Source organism: Serinus canaria, chromosome 1A, assembly GCF_022539315.1.
Source record: "Serinus canaria isolate serCan28SL12 chromosome 1A, serCan2020, whole genome shotgun sequence".
Classification (NCBI taxonomy): Eukaryota; Metazoa; Chordata; class Aves; order Passeriformes; family Fringillidae; genus Serinus; species Serinus canaria.
This window is the reverse complement of record NC_066314.1, coordinates 7,387,897-7,399,984: the sequence shown is the minus strand read 5'-3', so window position 1 is coordinate 7,399,984 and position 12,088 is coordinate 7,387,897. Positions and strand designations below refer to the sequence as shown.

Genomic DNA, 12,088 nt, shown 5'->3' with positions numbered 1-12,088 from the left:
ACTTTCCTCTAAACAAATGAAGACATCTGACAATGCAATAAGCAGCACTTTTTACCTACTTGTAAAAGAAATGCACATCTGGTATTTTGCTTGGAGAGGGAGGAAACATATCTGCCTTGATGCTGATATTTTCCAGCACTGTTTCCACAGTAGCTCCTAAAATTTAAGAAAAGAAAAAAAAAAAAGAAGCACTCTATTAATGGATTTTGAGGGGTCCATGTGTAATATTTTCTCAGTCTGAAAGCTGTGGATCTCACTTAACACCATTGAATGGAATTACTGAACATTACACACACCTTTTTCTAACTAAACTTTACAGATATATATGTTCCTCACACAATCTGATTTCTGCATGTAGACATGGAAAAATAAAAAAAAAATAAAACACAAAAATAAAACACCTGTGGAAATACTTATTACTCTTTAACATTAATTTAAAGCAATCACTAGATATTAAAGAAACATTAACTATTTTAGGCTGGCAAAGAACTGAAGATATCTGAAGCAACCCCTCAGAGCATATGCCTTGAGTGTACAACCCTCACACATCAAAACCATGTAATGACCTGAGGAATTTGCAGTACTTTGAGAGATGAAATAACAAGAAGAATTATGGAATCATAGGCAAGCCTGGATGGCAAGTTTGGAACAAATGACAGGCTGGTGTATGAACTACATGGATTTTGGGCAAAAGCTGCAAAGGAGGGAAATGCAAGTAACCAAAGTTCTTAGAGATCCTTCCAACCCCATAAACCAAAGAAGACAGAAAATATTGGTGCTCCACTGCAACATTTCAGAAGAGGGAGTTGTACAAAATGAGCTGCATCCTTCTCAGGAGTTAAAAATTGACAGAACAAGAAGAAGTCGTAGTGGTCAGAAACTGGTGAAAAGGCTGAAGAAAAGAATTTTTCCACTTGCTCTTGAAACAGTTGATAGAATCACAGACTCACAGAATGGTTTAGGTTGGGAGTGTCCTTAAAAATCATCCTGTTACAAACCTCTGCCCTGGGCAGGGACACCTTTCAAAGACCAGGTTGCTCAAAACTCTGTCCAACCTTTTCTTGAATGTTTCCAGGGATGGGGCAGCCTCAGCTTCTCTGAGCAACTGTGCCATTGTCTCACCACCCTCACAGGGAAGAGTTTATTCCTAATATATAATTTAAACCTACTCTCTTTAAGTTGGAAGCCACTCCCCCTTGTTCTGTCACTGCATGCTCTTGTAAAAAATCCCTCTCCAGCTCTCTTGCAGCCCCTTTAGGTACTGGAAGATGCTCTAAAGTTTCCTTGAAGCCTTCTCTTCTCCAGGCTGAACAATCCCAGTTCTCTCAGCCTGTCACTCAGGAAGGGTGGTCAGCCCTCTGGCCATGTTTTGGCCTCCTCTGGACTCCCTTCAGCAGGTCCACATCCTTGCTATGCTAAGAAAGATAAACTTCAACCATTTTAAAATTGAAATAGCAACTGAAATAAAAACAAGGTGCCAGAAGAGCTTGACATCCTTTCTTTGTATTAGGAAAAAGTCAGGACTATCTCCTTGTTTTTCAAGACAATAACTGCCCTCATTCCTCTGGTGGCCAGAGACAATATTGGCATTTACTGGCATGAATGTTTGTGAACTAGAAACCCATACCTAAGAGTGACCTTTAACAGAGCTTTTGATGACAGTGAATTGTCAAAAGACTCATGGAGAGGGGATATGGTGACCTGAATTACAATGTGTCTCTCACAGTGAGACACAATAATGGTAATGGAAAATGGGTTTCAATTCATGGACAGATGCACAATGAGAGAAAGTCAACAAGAATTTACGGAGAACCTCTTTTGTTGAACAAATCTGATCTCATTCTTTGAGTGCTGATAAACTTGGTTGCTAAAGAAAGTTATATAAATGTATCAAGTATTTCACTAATTACCACATGAGGTTCTAATTAAAAAGTTAGCAGTGTACTATCAATTAAGAGCACACTCTACATTAAAAACTATTTAGCTAAGTCATTATAAAATTATCTGGCCATGGGAAATTGTCATCAAATGTGGGATGTCTCCAGGCTTCTCTAGGCATCGATACTGAAGTGTGAAAATGCAAGATTAACATCAGGGATCTGCAAGTAACTGTATAATCCATGCTGGTAAAGGGTGGAGATGAGACAAAGATTAAGATGATTAAAAATAAAATACAGAGTAACTTGGTTGCTTGGTTCACTTAGTAAAATGGTCCCAAACAAACTCAAGATAAGATAGGTAGACAGATAGAGAGATAGAGAGATAGATAGATAGATAGATAGATAGATAGATAGATAGATAGATAGATAGATAGATAGATATAGATGATATAGATGATATAGATATAGATATAGATATAGATATAGATAGATAGATAGATAGATAGATAGATAGATAGATGATAGATAGACATATATAGATAGATATAGATATAGATAGATATAGATATAGATATAGATATAGATATAGATATAGATATAGATAGATATAGATATATAGATATAGATATATAATACAAGTGCAGCAAGAATTGAAGGCCAGTCTTAAGAAAGTGAGAGTTTCCTTTGGAAACTGTAACTTTGAATAAACATCCAGAGTGGACATGAGATCCAAGAAGCCATCATGAAATTACTTGAGTTTAGAGAAAGAAGGATGCAGAGATTCCAAAAACAAAAGTGATTTTTATTACCATTATAGCAAATCAAATACTGGAATACTATTCCATTCAATACTTTAAAAAATTATTAATAGTTACAGAAGGTGAAGAAAGAGCCTCACAAGTTATTTTGGCGCCCAAAATAAATACATGATAGCAAGACAATTAGAAGAACTTGGTCTACTTAATTTATCAGAAAGGTGTGACGATTCCAGTACACAAAATATTTCTTCAAGAAGGAAAAGATTGGTGTGATCTGGAGAAAGACTAAGAAAAAGAAAGAGCTGAAAACTGAAGTCAAAGATATTCAAATAGGAGATAAGCCTGCTTTAAAAACAAACAGAGAGATGGTGCTTGACCAGTGGAAAAAAATACCAGTGACTGTGGCAAAGTTGTTATTTCTGGCAGTCTTAAAAGCCCAGGTTGAATGCTCTTCCAAAGATGTGCTTTTGTCAAACATAAGTTTCTGGGCTCAGTGCCAGGGAGAAAGTACAAACACTCCGTGCCTGTAATGGACAGGTGAGCAGACCAAATGACTTCATTGTCTCATCTGGCCTCAGATTCTGGGAACTTGTGATCTGGACCAGTGTAAAACTTAATGATGTGCACAGCCAAGTGCTGCCCTAAGCCTCCTGAGTCCTTGTCTAATTATGTCCACACATCAGTTTCCTCTTCTAAAATTGCCCAAGTGGGATCTTGGCACAGGCAGAAACACTGGGACTACTGTGACTATCAGAGTCATTGGTCTTGCCCTGAGTGGGGTGGGTACAGACCATAAAAGAAAACCAGTGCTTTTTAATTACACTCTCCAGATTTTTGTGCTGAAATGCTATGCACTGTGAGACCCACCCGACCAAGCACAAGGAAGAGTGAATAGCACAGAAATGGAAAACTAAAAATGTGCACAGCATTTACTTTTCTCCTCCAGCCATCAGCTGAACTGAAACATCAGCAAAACACGAAGGCATCTGTGCAGAGCTGCTTCACAGCTCAGGAACCCTCTCAGACTGATCCTGGGCTGCCCCTTCACCCTTCCCTCCAAGTCATGCAGCTGCTGAGCCAGGAAGGATTTACTCTGAAGCCCTGAATACATGAGAGCACATTCACAACAGCAACAAGGAGAAGACAAACTGTGTACCTAAGAACCTGTCAGCAAGGCTGTTGGACTGCAGAGCCAGGGCTGTTCGGAAGCCCTTGCTGTCTGATGGGATGATGGTGGACTGACAGACAAAAGCTCCCACGAAATTGGAAAAATCTTCTGATTCTGCAACCATGTCCTTCAGAGTAACATCTGTGATATTGTCAGTGCAAATCGCCATCTTCTTCCCCTGTGGACAATCAGGAAAAAAAGGGAGAAGCTGTTGGTTGTTGATAAGATGTGAAAAAGTTTGGGAAGAGAGAGATTGCAAACTTGCTGATTGCAAACTGGATGAGATTCATTATTTTACCTTATAACAAGTTGATGTCTCTATGTGTCTGTCATAAGAGGGACAAACCACAACAAACTGTGCCATTGTCAAAGCTCCCATTAAATCCTTGTACAGCCTCAGAAACACAATGTCACCTCTGGCAGGTGCCTTATCCAAAATCTCTACTGTGGAGCACTCTTCTTTGTTTATCTTGACAGCACAGTGTTTGCTTTCAGAGCATAGTAAAATGGCTTGCAAAGGAAAACCCTATTTCCCTTGCCTTTAAATAGAATACTGTGGAATACCTCCTTATTTGGGATTTAATCCAGATAAAATATTTTCAAAGCACAAATACATGAAATCCCTAAACAGATCTATACCCTTCGAGACTGCTTTAATGTTGTATGTCAAGATCAGTGATAGAATCAGAGCAACAGCAATGAAAGACAAATTACCAGACTCAGTTTTCCTAACAAAATATCAAGCAGTCACCACCTAAGCATTTGTTGTACTGTAGTACCATTGTAGTAGTTTGGGAAAGTGAAGACCAGATCCACAGAGGAGAAAAAATATCTACATTTGTGGATTGAGCTGTCAGCAGCTCTAATCCAGGTGCAGTTAAACACACATAGAATCCTAAAAGTATACATAATGCTGTAAAGAAATGTGACTACTCGTTTGTCTTAACTCATGCAAATCCTTTGATACGTGGCAAAAAGACTTCAGAACTGTAAAGGGCTGATCATTATTGTTAACTACACATGTTGGCTTTCATGGGACAATGCACAACACTGGTACTGCTCTGAAAGTCAATTTATGTGTGTGACAACATGCTCTGCTTCAGTCCAAGCTCCAGACAGAGCCTGTTTAACTCACAAACTAAAAACACATTTCTCTGCCACTGCCCAAGGCTGCAAAGTCAGCACTGGGCATCTTGGCCACTGGCAGACATCAGGGTGACCAGGGGCTCTGCATACAACACCTCCAGTGAAGCAATGAGGGACACAAATGGAAAGCAGTTGTCAGCTGAAAGACTCAAACTCTTCATTGGAGCTCCTTGGTGGCAGCACACAAAGGTCAGGGTCATGATACAAGTGACTTAAAGGCACAGGAAAGAAAAAGCAGGGCTGAGACAGGAATTTTCTTCTGAGCTTTATTTATGGCCTATAACACAGTATCTCTGCTCTGGAAAATCACTTGGCTGCTCAAAAGTCCTCTTGCACTGTAAAGCAAGGTCCAAAGTGTTTGCACAGTATTGGTAACAACTCAGCTGACAGGGAGGCTTTGTCCTGTCTCAGCATTACCCCAGAGCACCAGCACAAGCAGCAAATTGGTTCATCTTCCCGACCCTCAAGCCCAGCTGAGCTCACCTCATTCCCACACAGGCTGATGTTAAAGAAGTGGAAGAACTTGGTCCCTCGGGAAGTGAAGCTAGGTCCACTCATCAACGAGCCCACCTGGCTGAGGTTGCTAAAATTGTAATTCAGGCTCTGGTTATCCCTGACATAGGACACCAGGCAATCACTGAAGCAGGCAGAGTGGTCCTGCAAGGCAGAGGCATCCATTAAAGAGCAGGTATGGAACAGCAGCAAACCATTCACCTCAGAGTTAAAGCATGGGTGCAGACAGGACTGCTTTCCTTGTTAAGGATGAAGGGGAACTCTGTCCTATTCCTGTAACTGATCTTTCCCTAGGGATAATTCCCATTCCCATTTCAGTCTCTTGCAATCACATATCAGGACTAAAATGTTCCCTAAGCCTGGTTTTTCTGTTGTCTGCTGCATTAGCCAAGAAAATGCAATTTCTTGCTTTCTTTTGTTCTGGGTACTTTTAGGATCCCAATGTTCCAGCTTAAATCCCTGTAAGCAGACCAAAACATGTCCTTGGTTACACTTGCATTTTGCAAAGGAAACACAAGAAACAGCTCAAGAAACAGGGCAGGATATGAACACAGCAGAAGACAGGCAGAATACAAACAAACTGGAGCTGTTCTTCCAGTACCTGTGCAGCTCCTTGAACATGATAAATGTTTACTTATGATTACAGTTTCATATTAGAGGAACTTGTTACAGGTTTCTAAAGGCCCAGAAACATTATCCAGCTGAGGAAGTCCCTGAGTTTAAAAGAGCAGGCATTGGGATAGCTTTGGTGGAAGTAACATAGATACTTGCCCTGTTAGTACATTGTCCACAGTATAGCTTCTTGAAATTAACTTTTTTTTAAAGCTGAAGTTGTCAGTTTTATCTGATTATTTACAAACAGAAATTAGACTAGTGACTTTCACCCTGTTTTTTTTTTAGTTTTTCTAAGCCTTCAGATGTTTACATTCTTGTAACAAACTTTCTCATACACTTCATGTAATTAACACTGTTTTGCATTCTTTTATGGAGGAGGAGAAATTTGATGGACTGTTGATTTGTCCAGTGTCATTGGAGAGGCGGCAATTTCACCCTCCAATCCACTGTCACTTTTGGAAATCTATAAATATTGAAGTCAGAAATTAATTCTCTTTTTACCATCAGAGAGCTGTTTGTCCATGTCATGTTATTTCATGTCCTATAGCCACAAGTGATATCTTTGATGGGGATATTGGTTATAGCCATACTCCAGTGCTCACAAGGCACATGCCTGTAGGAAAGCACTAGAAGCAGCCCCCTGAGAGCTTCCAGCCCAACAAACCCTATCTCCATCTCCCAGGATGGTTCAGGCTGGGTACCTTGGTGCTCTTGCTGCCAGGCCCACACGGGATGCAGGCCTCCATGCCATACACCTGGTGGATGGACAGGAAGGTGTTGGCTGGACACTCCATGCACTGGCTGGTCTCCTTCTCGATGTAGTGTCCCGGAGGGCAGGGCACGCAGGACGAGCCCGACTGCTCGGAGCCCAGGGCACAGGCCCGGCAGGAGGAGGCCACTCCATCCACTGCGTTGGTCACCGTGATGGAGTAGATCTTGGCCATGTCATTGATGAACTGCCTGCTCTGGAACGAGAGCCAAGGAAACCACCCCGGGCGTCGCCACCTTTCTCTTCGCAGAGAAAAGCAAGGCACAATTTTCCCCAAGAATATTTCTGGGTTTCACATTCTCTGAGCATCAGAGACAGAAAGACAATTCTTATCGTTTGCTGTGTCTGTGTCTGTGCAAAAGTAGGATGCAATATGGAGACTGTTTACCCAAAGTGATGGTGTTTTGGTTCCTTGTGTGTGTGTGTGTGTGTGTGTGTGTGTGTGTGTGTGTGTGTGTGTTGGAACTGTTGGCTGGCAGTCAAGAGATTCTGTGCAGTTCTGTGCAGAGCTGAGTGCTTGGCAGATTCAGTTTAGATGTAATGTAATATAGTGTAATATAGTATAGAATAATATAGTATAATAAAGTAATTAATTAGCCTTCTGATAAGATGGAGTCCTCCTCATCATTCCTCTCTGCCAAGGGGATCCCTGCAAATACTATACCAGGTGTCATCACACTGGGGACACCACCCACACCTCTGGGCACCAATTCAGGGATCATCTTATCCATGGCTCTGTCCTTCCCCATGGATTGTTTATGCACAGCTGCCTCCCAGGGGCTGCTTTGTGGTGAGAGCCCCTCGTCCCTCATGGGAAACTTGTGAGCTTCATCAGAGGGCTGGAGTTCTGGCAGAGGGTGTCCCAAGAATGCTGTTTTGTAAAGCCCCACACACAAAGAAGTACTTACATCTTGACCCTCATTTATTCTCTGAAAGGCCCAGGTGAATGTGAAGGAAGCATTTTTGGAGATGATGTGAGTGTAGGATTGTCTTTCTTTGCTTTTTTCCCATGATTCCACCACATTGGTATTTTTTCGATTAACGTCCTACAAAATAGGCATAATTAAAAAAAAAAAGAAACAATAAAAAAGTTTGGTCATGCCACACTAAGCATCAGTATTTTATGATCTAGAGATTGGCATATAAAAAGGACTCCACAACTGCATTTAACATTTAATAAAGCAAACATACTCATTTTGTTTTGCACAACTGACAAATTTTCAGACTGTTCTGAATTGCCACCTAATTTCCACTCAATTCTCTTTAAATTAAGAGTAGGTTCCTTTAAGGAGACACTAAATACCAAAAAGAATCAGTTTCCCCTTTCAGTGGAAGGCCAACGGAGCCATTGCAGATCCATTTGCCTTCCTCAGCTAATGAACATTCATACAAACATCTGTCTGCTGCTCTACTGATCCTCCAGGTCACTGACAGGATCAAGTCTAAATTTCCAAACTGTCCTCTTCCCATCCCTCTGTCCCAGATCTTCACTTGTCACTCTGTTACTAGATGCTAACTCAACAGCACTCTGATAAATTCATCACTCTGATAATTTCACCACTCAATTTAACAGGGGAAAAATTGGCTCCTTAGTGTCCAGTGATTTAGAATAAGCAGATAGCCAGTAATGGTTCACAACTCATGTGCTGGATGAATTTCAGTAGGTCATTCATTAAATCCTTCCTGCAAGGGCACTGCAGATACTAAACTAATGCCATGCTTAATCATAACAAACCAAGTGCAACTAATCACACCTATGCAGAGGTATTGAAGTGACTTGTGGAATAGCAGGCTCAGTCCCCAGCCATGGAGAAAGAGGTCTCACTTACTGCCATAAAGTACAGCACACAATCTGCTGAACAGATGGTCTCAAAAATAAAAGTAATCCGTCCGAGTTCTGACCCAGTCGCTCCCGTCACTGATGTTGGAGGTCTGTTTAACAGAGAAGGAACAAAATATTTATACACTGCTCTCCAGACAGGCAGCAGTCAATCCTTCAAATTCCTTTTTGTTCAGTGAAGCCATCCAAGTCCTGTCACAGAAAACCTGTCCTTGCAGAATGGTGAGAGCCTCTGCACTGAGTATTGGGTGCAGCAGGGTCATTTTTTAAGTGTCTAAGATCTTAATTGTACACTTCCCTCCTTATAATGAACACCCAGATTTGACCATATTGGTAGGGAGTCTTATTATTAAAACACATTACATACTTCAAGTGATTTACACCAATGTAATTGCATCTACCTTAGCTGGAAAACAGCAGAGGGAGGGTGGGGTTCATCTTCCACACCTTACTGGTTTTAACATTCAGCACCTGCTCTGAGCTAGGAGTCTAAGCTCTCTAAGCTCATTCTTTTGACAGAGACACAAGCACCTCAAGCAGGTATTTCAGCCTGTCTGAGTGTGCATGAGTGGTGGCATTCCCATTCTCCTGCAGTGCCTGCATCTCCCCACTGGCTCCAAGGGAAGCACAGACTGTGGAGGCTACCTGGAGCCACAGGGCTTGGCTTTCACTAAAATACTTTTAGGGCAGGCTCCATCTAACCCATGGCAGGTTTAGCTGTGGAATAATTTAGAAACAGAGGGATAGCAATATCTTTACTCAGCTTCCAGACAGCCAGCTGGCTGCATCTTGGACTGAAGCAAATACTGCTAAAAACCAAGGTCCCACAAGCTTGCCTGCCTCAATGGACAAACTGGGGACATGGGAATAAAATTCAAGATTCCTCTTGTCTCTTATTCATTGCATTATTCCTCTTCAGAAAGGAAGACTCAGATCATCCCTGGGATAGTGTGAAAGAGGTATGAGAGAGAGAAATAACAGAAATAGATGAAAAAATATCCTATTCCTTACCTAAATCCTGGGATGTGCAGGCTCAAGATAAGATAGTCATTGTCAGAGCCTCCTGCCCCACTCTGGATGTGATCACCAGCCACCTCCCAACCTTCACAAGACAGAAAAAGAAAAAAAAATCAATAAATGGGTGGCAAAAGAAATCTATGTTACCATAATTTTTAAACAATTCAGCATGTCAGTGTATTTTAAAGATGCCTGATATAAACTATAGAACAATATCATGATGATTTGAATGAAGAATTTTAGCAATCGTGTGAACCACTGATTTCACAGGCTATTTTCACCTTTCAAATCAGCAGAGCAATTGATATTCCCTGATCTGTGCTGTGCAGCTCAAGGGGGATAATCCATCTGATATCTTTCAGCTTTAAAACAGATGAATCAGTGAATCTCTATGTTAAATGTTAAGCACATACTTCAGTCCCCTCTGCTCAACACGGAGAATTCAAAGCTTGAGTTACATCAGTCTGACAGGGTGGATCAGGCTGAGGAAATCTGTCAGAGAAGGCTGGAGAAGTCCCAAACAGGATCATTTTCACCAGCGAGGTGTGACTGCTCTCTGCTGCAATTTCAGCACATGTGCAGAGAGAAAGCTCTGAGCACTAAAGGAATAAAATTACAGACTGCAATTAAGTTTTCCAAAAGAATTATGCATGATCTCAACGGGCACAGCTATCACAAAGCAAAAAATGAGATAAACTAGGGAGAAGACAAAACAATGTTTTTTCAATGGGGAGATGAATGCATCTGTAGATGCATTAAAGCCAATGTGGGATAGGTCTTTGCTGAGGGAACTTCACATAGGCTGCAGCTCCTGCCCTCCTGTGGTATTCAAGAGATTTTCTATTCCTTTGTGATACTGTGACATTGCTTCCCACAGGAAACTTCAAGCCTGGTGCAACTAAAGGAAAGGTAGGAAACTGTGCTGTGAGTCATGCAGCCAAGAGCACACTCATTTTGATGGGTGCTCCATTACAGCAGGGATCCATGCAGGAGGCATGGGATCACAACACAGGGAGTTTGGCTCACCATTCATCCCATCACACTTTGAGTTGCCAACATTAAAGCAAGATGTCTTCATGTTTCCTGGCAGGATGTTCCACCACTTGTACTCAAACCCAAGAGCTGGTTCAGTCCCAGCAGGGCAGGCTTTGCACTCTAAGGGTGAGAGAGCAGAAAAGGATATCACACAGCCAGGGCACATGTCAAACAGTGTTTTGAAGAACATAGAGAATGCTTTTTTACTCTCTGGTGCAAGTCACAAGCAAAGAAAATAATTTATTTCTTTGTAGTCAAACAGTCAAAGGCTTACCAGGACCAGGAGACTGAAAGTGAGACAAGCATTTTATAAACTGTAGATCATTACATCGTGTTAAGTAATCTGCAACTGGTCCCCCAAGTCACACTTACTTTTTAATACATTCAGCTGAAAGTTTGATAAACAAGAGTTCCTCCAAAATGCTGTAGGGGACCATTGGGCCAAAGCATCTCAGAATCAACAGGCCAGAGTTTAGACAAGACAATGTTGGCAGGGTATTCATCTGACTGCGCTTAAATAGAGGTTTTTGCAGGAAAGAATTTGGCATGGATAGGAGAATGGTTGAGGAGGAATTGCTGACTGGAAAAGTTCTGATTCTTCTCTCAGAATCCCTTAAAATACCTCTCAGTATGTTTATATCAGCCAAGAAATTCATCCAGAACACAGCAGGTCAACTTGGAGCAGCAATCCCTGATAAGAAAGGACTCAGGAGAGAAAACAGATATCCACATCCTGCTCTCCAATGTTATTTAACAAGTATAATACAAAATGAACACTGACTTATGATGATATGTCACTAAACTAAGTCACAAGCAAGCAGATGACTGCTTTTGGAGACACACTAATTTTTTTTGCAGACTCTTACCCTGTGTCCCATCTGAAAATGTGCCTGGTGGGCAGGGAGTACAGGAAGATGAGGCATTGTTGTAAAATCCAGGATTGCAGGGTGGACAATCCTGCCTCTCTCCAGAAGGAGGTAGGGCCAATGCATCAGGGAGATCCTCTCTGCAGATCTTGGGTTCAATCCACTTGTACATGATCTGAGTCTGGAAGGAGGAGACACTGAGCTCACACAAAGTTTTAAGACTAGATGCACCAATGAAGGTCCCCCTTGTAAACTAAATTTGGGTATTCCCATCATTTGAGGCCAAAAACAGACCTTGCACACACAGGACAATAAAGGAAAGCACAGGTAAGGGCAACAGAAGTGACTGGGTTCACAGGGGATTCCAAGAGATGAGGCTTTAAGGACAAAACAAAAATGTAAAGCTTAAAACAATTGCAATTTGATTAGCAAATTTCCTATTTAATTAGTAAATTTAATTCCTAAATTTCCCCATGCAAGT

The 12,088-nt window shown here is 41.5% G+C and overlaps 1 protein-coding gene across 1 annotated transcript in view; it reads right to left on the bottom strand.

Annotated features, from left to right (window-relative positions):
- Positions 1–12,088, bottom strand: part of ELAPOR2 (endosome-lysosome associated apoptosis and autophagy regulator family member 2) — a 96,479-nt gene that overhangs the window by 10,889 nt on the left and 73,502 nt on the right. The window contains exons 9-17 of the mRNA XM_009086873.4: positions 11,608–11,788; positions 10,733–10,861; positions 9,701–9,791; positions 8,679–8,781; positions 7,758–7,895; positions 6,782–7,045; positions 5,436–5,609; positions 3,795–3,984; positions 60–156 (exon numbers count right to left, since the gene is read on the bottom strand). Coding sequence (XP_009085121.3) covers positions 60–156; positions 3,795–3,984; positions 5,436–5,609; positions 6,782–7,045; positions 7,758–7,895; positions 8,679–8,781; positions 9,701–9,791; positions 10,733–10,861; positions 11,608–11,788 — 1,367 coding nt within the window. The remainder of the gene's footprint in view (positions 1–59; positions 157–3,794; positions 3,985–5,435; positions 5,610–6,781; positions 7,046–7,757; positions 7,896–8,678; positions 8,782–9,700; positions 9,792–10,732; positions 10,862–11,607; positions 11,789–12,088) is intronic.